Source organism: Haliotis rubra, unplaced genomic scaffold (genome assembly GCF_003918875.1).
Source record: "Haliotis rubra isolate DU_JTF1 unplaced genomic scaffold, ASM391887v1 Scf212, whole genome shotgun sequence".
In the NCBI taxonomy this organism is placed as follows: domain Eukaryota; kingdom Metazoa; phylum Mollusca; class Gastropoda; order Lepetellida; family Haliotidae; genus Haliotis; species Haliotis rubra.
Genome location: NW_025766137.1, coordinates 555,973 through 569,168, shown reverse-complemented (window position 1 = coordinate 569,168; position 13,196 = coordinate 555,973). Strand labels below are relative to the sequence as shown.

The following is a 13,196-nucleotide window of genomic DNA, read 5'->3' as shown; positions in this document are numbered from 1 at the left end:
CGAGATGAAATGCTGGATGGTCACCTGTATCGAACCTAGTTCGACTGTAGTCCAAGGCATGGATTTCTGACATCCTAGCATCTGTAGCAATTGCAAGGAGGAACAGCTTCTTCTGAGTGAGCAGCTCAAAGTCTTCTTGAAGTAATGTTTTATATTCATTGCTGGTCTTCTAGATTAAAAGATCTCAGCAGTGTGACGAGTTCTGGAACCTTGGTTAGGGCCGAGCTGATGGCTGTTAGGTACGTAGACAAGGTAGACCCCTTTAAATGTCAGGTAGCTCTCATATGATACAATCATTCCACCACTTGAGGATGCGTAGCCTTGGTTGCTGCAAACCCTTTCTGAGGTGCAAACTGGTCAAAGCTCTTTAACTTGTGATCATAGAGATTTCTAAGGTCCAAGAGCTAAGGTGACGGCCCTGGCTGCTTGAGCAGAGTACCCTCTTCTGGTGAGGCAATTCGTAATACGTTCCATGCGTGTAACTGGAAGCCCTCATGAGTGGCGTGAGACTGTCTTGTGTGCGGATGAATCAGTAGATTGGGCCAGTTTGGAAGTTTTAGACTTGGCTCTCTGATGAGTTTTGGAAACCATGTTCTCGATGGCCAGTACGCCGCTACCAAAATCAATTGCAGGATCTTCGTCTGGGCGATCTTCCGTATGACTTGTGGCAGCAGTAGGGGAGGCGGGAATGCGTATGCGTGGAGACCTTCCCAAGATATTGACAGGGTGTCTAGGGATCCGGCTAGCGGATCTGGAACCAGTGAGACGAAGGTGGTTATGTGATCATTTAATCTCGTAGCCAACAAGTCTATTGCAGGCAGCCCTGGTTCCGGTTTGCCAATTGGAACGCTTCTGGATGTAACATCCATTCTGTTGGGGATGGTTTCTTTGGCCTGAACAACACATCTGCTGGCACGTTTGTGGCTCCTGGCATGTGTTTTGCCTTATTCTAGGTTGAGATTCTCCGTCGACGCGCAGAGTCGAAATGACAGCTCTAGCAGGGATGCTGAACTTGACGTGCCTTGCAGGTTCATGTAGAAGGCCACTGCTGCATTGTCTGTGTGTATCATCAAAAACTTGTTTCTGAGTAGATGGGACCAGTGAGTTATGGCTCTTGTGACTGCCTCCAGTTGGTTGATGTGAAGAAATTCTTCTTCTTGAGCAGAAATCTTCTTATTGAAGAAATCTGGACTCGACAGAGAAAATCTGAAGAACTATAGACCATGTCTTTCAGTGGCATTTAGAAGTTGTACATTGATGTCCAAGATATTTTTATGGATTAAACTTCTTTTTTAATTTCTCTCACAACATTTCGAGACCATTCCAGGTCCCTTCATCACCTGATGAAGGGACCTGGAATGGTCTCGAAACGTTGTGAGAGAAATTAAAAAAGAAGTTTAATCCATAAAAATATCTTGGACAACTATAGACCAGTCTCCAATCTGTCTTTTGTATCAAAACTTGTTGAGAAGGCTGTGAGCTGTCGTCTGTCTGAACATCTCAGCAAGCACAATCTCCATGAACCCTTTCAGTCGGCTTATAGACCTCGCCATAGCACTGAAACTGCCTTGTTGAAAGTTCTGAATGACATACGTTGTGGTGTGGACAATGGTGATGTTGCTCTTCTAATTCTTCTTGATCTATGTGCAGCTTTTGACACGATTGATCATAACAACCTTTTGACACGTCTTAACTCAGAATTCGGAATTAGGGGATCGGCACTGAAGTGGATTCAATCCTACTTGACAGATAGAACACAGAAAGTAGTCATCAATGGAATTTCATCTAGTCCTGTTCAACTTCAATGCGGTGTCCTGCAAGGATCGGTTTTGGGACCAACACTGTTCAGTCTTTACACCAGACCTCTAGGCAACATCAGCAGCAAACGTAATCTCCTACACCACTTGTATGCTGATGACACTCAGCTGTGTAATCTTTTCACACCAAGTCTTTCTGCAGCTGCCATGGCTATCTCCCAAACATCCGATTGTTGTGAAGAAATCAAACTTTGGATGACCAACAATAAGCTACAGCTGAACGCTGAGAAAACTGAAGCAATTCTCATTGGTCCATCACAGAGGCGTCAGAAATGCCAAATTCACTCGATGAAAGTGAACAATTCTACCATACCTCTGTCATCCCATGTGAAAGACCTTGGGGTTGTCATCGATTCTGATCTTAGCCTGGACAAGCAAATCAGTCAACTCTCTAAAGTCTGCCACCTACAATTAAGGAACATTGGCAAGATCAGACCCTGTCTCACCAAAGAAGCTACAAAATCGCTGACTTTCTCTCTTATCATTTCTCGCCTTGACTATTGTAATAGTCTTCTCGCCAACTCTCCAAATATCAACCTAAACAGACTCCAGAGGATTCAAAATAAAGCTGCTCGCCTTGTCTCTCTGTCACCATGTCGAACTACATCACACCAATCCTCCAAGAACTCCACTGGCTTCCAGTAAAACAACGAATCGACTTTAAGCTCCTTTATCTGGCATTCCAATGCTACTCTCAAACAGCCCCACAGTATCTCTGTGACTTACTTCCATTGTACTGTCCCAGCAGAACCCTTCGGTCTGAATTCAAACATCTGTTTATTGTTCCAAAAGTGAAACTCTCTAGTTATGGGAAGAAATCATTTGCATATGCTGCAGCCACTGCCTGGAACAATCTTCCCCTTGATGTTCGCCAGTGTCAAACCTCTTCTGCCTTCAAAACAGCTATCAAAACCCATCTTTTCCGTCAAGCTTTCTTCTGATCAAATCTCACTGCGCTTTGAGCATAATATCCAAGTATGGAAAAGCGCAATACAAATCCACTATTATTATTATTATTATTATTATTATTCAGACCAGGTCCCTGCTGTTACTTCTGAGTTGAAGTGACCTCCCCAGCCTTGGTGTGAGGCATCTATAAACAGATGCAGATTGTACTCTGGCTCTTGTCTTCTGATGAATGGGTATGTGTAGATTCGCATCTTGTAGATCATTGCTTGCCAGATGGTCCATGCCAATAGCGTCTCTCATGCTGGTGGACCACTTCAGAATTCTAAACTACTTCTGTAATTGATGAGAAAGCAGTTTATGGCCGATGCCCATTTGCCGTAGAGTAACAACATGCTAAGGCAGGGTCACTGTCTTGCTGTCTCGTTATAATACTGCCTGGCTCCAGCTTCACTGCTCTCTTCATAAGTATAGTTGCCCTCTGTTGAAGTTTAACATCAATGAAGAGGAGATGAAAACTATGTGTGGGATGTCAATATGTCGTGATGATGCACCATTCTTCTCTTTTTGTAAGCCATCAATCTCTGTTCGATCCGGGAAGACCACCTGTGTATACTTCCATTGCAGCGAAGCTATAGTTTGGCATGAAATGCATATGGACCCGTTTTTTTGTAAATATCTCTTCATCCAATGATCCAATCGATCTCAAACTGTGCAAGTGGATGTTTTGTCAGACAACCTAATCACATTGTAAATCACCGATTTTATGCATTTGTATTAAAGAATCTGTCTATGTAACTGTCAACAAAATAAATAGCAGAACGCAGACTGCTTGCAGAGGGAGTGACCTGTAACAGCGGCAGTTGTTCAACATTAACCACAAAACCCATTAGTGAGAATTATTCTGTAGGTTAAAATCTTTAAATTTGTAATGTTAATGTCATATTTTGTTTATGCAGTACCTAAGTGGAAATGCATTTAAAGAACACAGAAAGTATATTTACACTAAATCATTAATCGGACCACCTATGGTTAGAACTCAACAACTGTTAAAGCCCCATTCCCTCGGACACAAGCACACACAATCATGCACACTCACTGAAGAAAAGATAGAATGAAGACAAAAGTGTTATGTTTTGATGTCGTTCACATTCCAAATTAAGCAATGCATTTCTAATAGCTTTAAGCATATAGATAGTTAACATTTATATTTTCATGATAATTTAATGTGAAATGAGTGTTTCATGTTACACTATAAGTCGTTGGAATTAGTCAGTGCTGTCATTGTTAAAAGAAGTTATATTTCTTTGAGCATATCTGCCTGGATACTATTATTATCTGTAAATATAATAACAGAATTAAACTTCATCAAGTTCACTCCATTCTTCCACAGAGGAGTCATCAGTGTCCAGACGAATGACAACTGGATTAACTGTTTGCTCCTTCAAGCCATCTTTGAGCCAGTACTCTTTCTCCACCTTCTTGACATGTTCAACACATGCATGCCAGCGTGCAATGTCAATGTCACATATAGCAGTGTTGACAATGTGGTTGACATCATTCAACTTTAATGATTGATTTTTCCGGGCCACTGTACTTTTAAGGTCTCCCCAGATAAGTTCGATTGGGTTGAGATCACAGTGGTACGGTGGTAATCTCAAGACCTTATGGCCGTGTTGGCGTAGCATGTTGTCAATGTTGTTTGTGGGTGGAGGTTTGTTAGGTTTAATCAAAGAGTACAACTGTGGTTTAGTGGCCTTAATTGAAAATTGTATATTGTTATTTGTTAGCCATTGCTGCATATCTGACTTCTTTGTATTGGAAGTTGGGCACCTATTGTTTGGATCTCGAACACTGTGATAGGGAGCATTGTCCATGACAAGAAGACTTTTGTAAGGCAGAGCTGGCAACAATTGTTCCTCAACAAACTGTGTGAAAACCGTTGTGTTCATTTCTGTATGATAGTCCCTACCATCTGTGCTCTTTGACCGAAATACCAGATCACACCCAGGTAGGAAGCCTCGGTGGGAACCAGCATGAAGAACGATTAAACGTTCACCTTTGCCTGTTGTTTTTTTCCTACCATCACTGGGATCAGTGGGTAGCCACTGTCTGGCAGCAGTATGGTTTGCATTGACCCTGGTCTCATCCAGATATATAAGTTCGAACCCATCCTCTCTTGCCTGCTTCATTTCTCTCAGATAGTTACACCTTATTTTCACAATATCAGATCTCTCACACATTACAAGTTTCTGGTTTGCTACCTTCTTGTACTTGTATCCAAATTTGAGCAGTAGTTTGCTTAGCATACACCTAGAAACATTAATGTCGTGATCCTCCGCAAGGATTTGTTTTAACTTTCTTGTGGACAGGTTTTCATTTCTAGCAAATAGCCGGCGAATGACATCTCTGATGACCCTGATGTCAAAAGAATCTAACCTTGGATGCCTACCTTTTTGTACAAGGTTTTGTTTCTTGGTTGTTGGTTTATTTTTCACAATTTTTAGCAGGATGTTCTTTTCATGCCAAGAGCAAAAGCTGTACGTTTCATGTAATCCGACACCTTATAAATCGGTTTGCTACGTTTGCTCTCTTTTTTCAAAAAATTCAACACATTTCTAATTAAACGTTTAGCATCATCTGAATAAGCTTTCATGATGACAGCTAGAAGTAGTCAATGTGAATGATCCAAACGGTCTATCACTGTGCAGTGCACAGGTAACTATCATGAACTGCACGTGCATTGACCTTTATGACCCAACACTGCCGCTGTTACAGGTCATTGGCTCCTTCCCTCTGCAAGCAGTCTGCGGAGGTTCCAGATAATGTTTGTTGAACCGAGACAGATTGTGGATCATCCTGAACTTGTTGGAGTCCTTTATGGGAACCAAAAACACTGGGGAATAAAAACCTGGTGTCAATGTCAGCCCCTGAACCACCTCTATGGCATTCTTTTGGAACAAAATGTTTATATTGTTCAATAAGAAGTGATGTTGGTTGGGGGGGTAGACATCCGTTCGGGGTGAGATGGTTAATGGTGGATTGTCTATCAGAGGAAGTCGATAACCACGCCGGAGAATATTGGTGATGAACGGGTCCCCTAGTAAACGCCAATTCATCCAATAACAGCCCAGTCTCCGACCTACTGGGGTGTCTGTGACCGGAACGACTGGGGTTGGGAGTTCCCAGTCGTCGAGGTCCCGCACTTCATTGCTTGCCCCTCTGGTACCTCCCCCTACCGAAACCCTTGTCACGGCGGGGCTGGTAATTCCCAGACTGTCTCCCTCTTTCACGACCTCTACCCCGAAAGGGCTGGCTGGACTGGGGCTTGAGAGAGGCACGCCAAGGTTGGTAGTTTCCTACCCGAAGATTATTTAACGCTGAATTCTTGGAAACCTGTTCCAGGGCCTTGAGGGTCGTGTCATCACGGGTGAAAGCAAAGACACGGGAGTGTGTACTAGAAACTTCATCATTAAATAGGGAGGAAGCAGACCACGGCTGACGTAACAAACGGCGTTTAAATTCAGAGTCCCAGTCTGAAAGAGCCAAATATCCCAGGCGTCTAGTAGATGTGATTTCAACTAAAGCCGCCTTCAAATGATTACTCATATGCTCAATCTGCCTCTGTTTAAAAGTCATCACAGTGCGGAGATGGTCAATACGATTCGGATCGTTTTCTGATAAATCCTGAGTAATCGCCCTCGAAGAGGAAACCAATGCTGACAAAGGTTTAAGGGAGCGACGAATTTCCGTCTCAACAAAGGCTAAATGAGTGTCCAGCATACAAAGCGTTGCAGGTTTAGAGGAGCCCGTCATACGATGTAAGTCCTCATCAAGCGAGTGAGGCAAAACTGCCACCTCAAGCGCATGAACAGGAAAAACATGCCTATGAAAATGTGGCGCCTTAATGGATGGAGTGCCGTTATCAAATCCTTAATCAGCAGATCCGGAGGGATAGAAGTTGGGTCTGACCAAATAGTGTCCCTCTTGTCAATGCCCGGACCTGGGGAGGAGCCACTTCAGACAATCGATCCGCCATCCAATCCGCAACTTGTCGAAGTCCTAAATGAGTATTTAATTCCAGAGATGAGTCCTCAGAGTCCGGAATGAACGCGCCTTCCGATGAATCCGTAAGACCTCCGGACTGGAGAACGACTCCTTGATCGGCGCTTCTGTTTAGAGGATTTCCTGCTATGGCGTGAACTGGTGCCTGGTGAAGCCCAATCGCGATAAGAGGTAGCCCTAGAAGTAGAGCCTCGCTAACCGTAACTGTTGAAGGCACCACATGCGTCGGTGGAGTCGAAGGAGACCCAGATGAAGGAGGCGCCGGAAGTACCAATGGCATGGCAGGTACAAGTGGTGCTGACTGTGTAGTTGGTAATAGAGGTACGGCATGCCGTAGGAAGAGGCACCCCAGTCGCCAGAGGCAGTACAACCGCCAAATGTGGAGTAAATGGAGGGATCCCCGAAGGCGCCATCCTCTGTTGAAACATAGACTGTATAAAAGACTGCATCCAACCTGGATCCATGTAAGGGGTCGTAGGCGCACCCTGGTCGGCAGGTAAAGTAGGAGGCGCCACAGACGCTGAAGTAGACATCACAGATGACACCAAGGGCCCCGGGAACGTAGACGGAGTCAGAGTAACCAGTGTCGATGCCATAGCAGACGGAGTCACAGACGCAGTGGAAGGTGTCGACAATCCCCTAAAAGACGCTGAGGAAGACAAACCAGACATTGCCGTGAGTCGGGGTGGGGGTGGGGGTTTGGGGTGTTGTTGTGTTGTTTTTTTTGGTGACGTCTCCTGTGAAGAACCCTGCACTTCCACAGGAGCAGGGGAAATAGTCCTGAGAAGCCGACATCCTACGCCAATATGCCTGTAGCGTGAGTCGTTTCCTAGCAATCTACCTAAAAGAAATAATTCCTCAGTTCGTGGGTTCCAGGAGTCAATATAATCTAAGAAATTCAGGCAATATCTGCTTGCCAAGAACAAGAATAAAACATTCTCATGAGTTGTTCTTCCCATCGACTATAAGATTGTTGAACAATTTATCTACAGATGTAAGAAATTGTACTTCACTATCAAAGTTTAAATCGAGCATAATAACATCATATAACTCAGCTCCACTGTACTTTTCTTACGGTATTAGAAAATTTAACATATTACATACTCAACTACATCATGAAGCTAGTAGATTAAGTTACGATCTGTACAGAGTAGGGCTAATCATTGATCCATCCTGCACATGTGGAAACCCGTACGAAAATGCTCACCACTATTTCTTAGAATGTTCTTTATACAATCAACATAGAAAGATCATGCTTAAAGCTATTCAAGATGTATGTGGTAGTAATTCTGTGATTACATTATCTGTTATTTTAAACGGCATTGCAGATCTGACAAATCATAAAAATGAAATTATATTCAAAAATGTACACCAATATATATGCAAATCTAAACTATTCCAGTAGTCTTCTCTCTATACACCTTTTGTATTATAGCATTTCCCCCTGTTATCTTTCAGTCTTTCTCTGTCTCTGTTTCTAATAATTGCTTGTGATGTAATTAGTTATTGTAAATATCTTTGGAGAGGGGTTTAATAAGTTGTAAGAACTTGTCCCCGATGCTCTTCACATTGTGAATAAAATATGTTTAAACTAAAAAACTACAACGTAGCATAAATCTGCAACCTAAGCAGAAGCCCAAAACCAATAAAATGTGTAAGAAAAACACACACAAATAAAGAGACAACCATTATTTCCCGCCTACCAAACACATGGGTAAGGGAAAACTACATGCTTGTAACAATATACTAAATAAGTTAAAAATACAATGTAGTAACTAATATTGTAGTATATAAACAGAACATAGGTAAAGTAGCTTTATAAAAAGACTACCAAGGAATAAAACCTGCAAAACCAGAGCGGAACACGAGGCCGTGTTCGCGTGCACTGAATGCAACATGGTTAAATGGAACAATCAGAAGCACGATATAAACATGAAGCAAATAAATAACGTGCAGACCAGGGAAAGACACAATTACACTTCTCTTCAAATAAATAGTCACAAACCGTTTCTTGAAGAAACTATCAAAAAGGAAAAAACGACAAAAGAAAAACACAGAAAAACGTGTTAAGTTGCAAGTTAAATCCCAGCAAAAAAATCGCACAGCCTGTCAGGCTGGTGACAAGCAGTAATGTGAAGATATGTGACGTCAGCACTTTCCGGGTCATGTGGGCACAGTGCAATGGCAGTATGGCGACTCGCTTAGTTGGAACAACTCCTCTTCGATGATTCCATCGCACAGCTTCGTCTTGTCAAAGGAAAGCAGTAAATGCATTAAGGAGTAATGCAGGATAAGGTACAAAATATGTCTATGTATGGGCGTTGCATTCTGTCTTAGTCCAATGAGCTCCCTGGATGCCTGTGATGTCACTGGTGCACTATGTGGTTGGCCCCCATGATATTTGGCGCAATGGACGATTTTACGCCGCTTCCACAATCTTCCAACACCGCTTGATTTCTATCCTCCACTCAGTAAAATTTCGTCTTCTGAGCCACTTGCATTGAAGGTTGCGGCTGTGTGAAGGTCTGCAGTTGAGTGAAGGTCTGGGCCTGCTGCAGGTCGTCTCCTGAGTCGTCAGCATTGAAGGCTGCGGCTGTGTTAAGGTCTGCGGCTGTGTTAAGGTCTGTGGCTGTGTTAAGGTCTGCGGCTGAGTGCAGGTCATCTTCTGAACAGTCTGTGTTGAGGCTGCGGTTGTGTGAAGGTCTGCAGTTGAGTGAAGGTCAGGGCCTGCTGCAGGTCGTCAGCGTTGAAGGCTGCGGCTGTGTTAACGTCTGCGGCTGAGTGCAGGTCATCTTCTGAACAGTCTGTGTTGAGGCTGCGGTTGTGTGAAGGTCTGCAGTTGAGTGAAGGTCTGGGCCTGCTGCAGGTCGTCAGCATTGAAGGCTGCGGCTGTGTTAAGGTCTGCTGCTGAGTGCAGGTCATCTTCTGAACAGTCTGTGTTGAGGCTGCGGTTGTGTGAAGGTCTGCAGTTGAGTGAAGGTCTGGGCCTGCTGCAGGTCATCAGCGTTGAAGGCTGCGGCAGTGTTAAGGTCTGCGGCTGAGTGCAGGTCATCTTCTGAACACTCTGTGTTGATGCTGCGGTTGTGTGAAGGTCTGCAGTTGAGTGAAGGTCTGGGCCTGCTGCAGGTCGCCAGCGTTGAAGGCTGCGGCTGTGTTAAGGTCTGGGCCTGGTGCAGGTCGTCTTCTGAGTCGTCTGCGTTGAAAGTTGTGCCTGTGTGAAGGTCTGGGTCTGCATCTGCATGCAGGTCATCTTCTGAGCTGTCTGATTTGAGGCTGTGGTTGAGTGAAGGTCTGCAGTTGAATGAAGGTCTGGGTCACTCGCGCCAGTCATCTTCTGAGCCATCTGCGTTGGAGGCGACTGTAGTACCACCACTTCAGGTTTTAAAACCGATGGACTCTCGGTGAATGATAGATCATCTGCTTCATATGAAGAAATCTTCGACTTCCACACAGGCAGCAGTAACCTTCCCCAAGGACTTCCTAATGGACGTCTTCTTCTGCTTAGCAAGCTTCAGCAGGCTGGATATCTCCCCGAAGGGAACTTTCTCTACAATTAGCTGCACTTTGTTACAACATCTTTGTTGACAAAATCAACATGAGAATCCCGTGAGGGAAACACAACAGTCAACTAAAAATAATCCACATTAATATTAAGTGAAAGTATATTGTCTTCAGGGGACTCTAAAGGAACGAACTCATGTTCAGCCACGTGCTTGATTGCCTTAACTTTAGGTGAGACAGCCTGGGACAACTTCCTGGATTTTCCTGCCTTTTTCGCCCATCATTTACACTGTAAGGCCAGTACACAATTGGTAAATTCTAAATCCCCTAAGTGGGCACAGAACTTACACCTAAAGTTTGATTGCAATTATGTTTAACACATGAAAAGCACACAAGGTGTGGGTAATGAACAGAGATTCTGTATCTATACACAGAACACACTGCTCTGACAAAGTCGGAATTAAGAATTAAATAGCCGCACTTTAATAATGATAACCCATGGTTATGATGTAAAAAGGATATAGGAAGAATATACAAGCATAAATTTGGATATATGGCCGAAGAAAACCGAGCGGTAGCTTGTGTAAGGATGAGAGGAAATCCACCCAACTGTCCGGTTGGGCGAAAATAGAGAGAGTGACATGCAGTCTGTGGTCATGTGGGACATTGGCGCCAGAGGCTGGACAGGCCCATTGGGGATGAGCTATTTTTAGACTGTTCATTAGGGAACAGAGGTTTCCACTGAACCTCGAAAGAAAGGGAGATAAAGCAATAACATTGAGTCAGGATAAGGAAAAATCTATTAAATCTGGTCCCTGTGATCCCATCAAGTTTTGGTGCCGATTAATGTTCGTACTGACCATGAAACCATGTTGCTACTCTGTTGTTTGTGTCAAGACCTGCACCACGGGGCTTTTCCTCCTGCTGGAACCAGGCAACAACTGCTGCACGACCAGGTGGTCGAGAGGGTCGGTTGGTCCATCTCTTTATAGACGATCTGTTTGTTAGGTGCTTTCTGTAACATCATACAAAAGCAAATACATCTTATCTAGTACCCATATAACATATAGGGCATGCTGCTGTAGGAAATGTCCTGTTGTTGTATTTCTTGACATGCCAAGTGGAAACCTGTTACTTTCCAAACATGTCCATAACACTGTTATTTAAATTATATCATGAATGAGTCATGAGGAGGTATTGTCATTATGTTTGTCATTTTGTTTTCAAAATGTAAACAGTGACCTATACAAATAAGTCTTAAGCCTGATGAGGTAGCTAGCTATCTGTAATATTGTTTCTTCAACCGAAACAATTGTGAGACTACACTCAACTTTGTCACTTACACTAGTCAACATTACCTGTTGCACTGCATAGACAGTCTAAATAAACTTAGTATTATTTGTTACACTGCTATACTGAGTCTTACAAACCCTAGTAGAAGGTCGCTTCAGCTAACCTTTGAGCGACCTATGACCGTCCAATCAAACACAAGATGTCCGAACTGGTTTAACCAATCAGACGACTACTTGCTAGGGTTCGGCGGGACTTACAAAACGTCTTTTTGATTTTCTCTTCCCTGGTCGCTTACACTGATATATCAACAAACGAAAATCCGCGAAAAAACCACACATATTTGACCTGCAGTATATATGCTTTGGGGTTTCTAATGACATGGTTACTATTAGCTTATATTTCCATAAGACATCCTTGAATATTGACAAAAACGCTATTTTCAGTGACTGTTTACTCATTGTGTCCTCCATGCGTATCACTCGGAAGCGATCGTGCAGAAAATAGTATTCAGAATCGTTCGAGTTTTCTAGGTAAAGGCTCAAACAGTATGCGCGAATGTTAAGTTTCGCGATTTGGTAAGCTGTGTTCTGACTCCGTATAGCAGTGTAACGAATACTCCTGAGCCTAAGTTTACTTAGACTGCTGCATAGAGAACATATAAACTTGTCTCATAACATTCCCGTGCTTTGTGTCTGTAAGTTCATGGTTAGTGCGACCAATTAATGTGTGAAATACTCTGCAGATGGACCCTGTTTCACAAATAAAACCACTGTAGTGATTCATTTCCCATGTTTAGTGTTTACAACAAACTGCAGACTGCAAGGGTCTGTTGAAATATAAACCTATCAGCCACGGAACATATCTGCCAGCCTTGGGCCCACTCAATGGTGGTAAAGTAGCTAAAAGCAACAGCAGAAGGCACCATTGCAGCAGTGTGAGGCAATGAAGTTGCCATAGAAAAATAGGTGACTTCATTGTGTAGGCTTAGCAGTGGTGACTGCCATCAGGAAGGTGAAAATGGTCCAGATGACAGCAACTTGATAAAGCTCTGTGCAAATACTGGATGAACATCCACTAGTCACCACAGTGGCGTGGAACAGCTATGGTTCTAACTATTCTTCTTCACTTTTATAACTTAGTCTTCTGGAAATGTGAAAATGTGAAAATGTTGACATTGCAAAGGGGAAAAAAATAAGACAGAAAACCATGTTTTGGGCTCTGTGTTAATGTGATCATACAAAGGCAGGGAATTGGCAATTTGTAGAACAAGAATAAGTGGCATTTACTTTGGAGGTACAGGTGGTCTTTCAGTGTGACTGACTGCTTTACCACTTTCTGAAAATGCTCTTGCTGCCTGTAAGAGTTGATTTGTCCTCTTCAATGATTCCTTATATTCTTGACGAGCCTTGCGTGCTAATTCACGCATCTTTTGTTCAGCCTCTTTTGATTTTTTTTCTGAAACAAACAATAATAAATGGCATGATGTGTCAAATATATCCAATCAGGACAATACACAAAAAGTAAACTAGACTGGCACTGCTCTTATGTCAACAATTTGACATCCCAGTCAAAAACAGTCCTCAAAGTAATGCTACAACTATTATACTACAATAA

General features: G+C 43.1%; 1 protein-coding gene across 1 annotated transcript in view; it reads right to left on the bottom strand.

Moving 5' to 3' along the window:
* LOC124276728 (SH2 domain-containing protein 4A-like) overlaps positions 1-13,196 on the bottom strand; it is a 101,595-nt gene that overhangs the window by 19,091 nt on the left and 69,308 nt on the right. Inside the window, exons 5-6 of the mRNA XM_046712370.1 lie at positions 12,869-13,037; positions 11,150-11,304 (exon numbers count right to left, since the gene is read on the bottom strand). Coding sequence (XP_046568326.1) covers positions 11,150-11,304; positions 12,869-13,037 — 324 coding nt within the window. The remainder of the gene's footprint in view (positions 1-11,149; positions 11,305-12,868; positions 13,038-13,196) is intronic.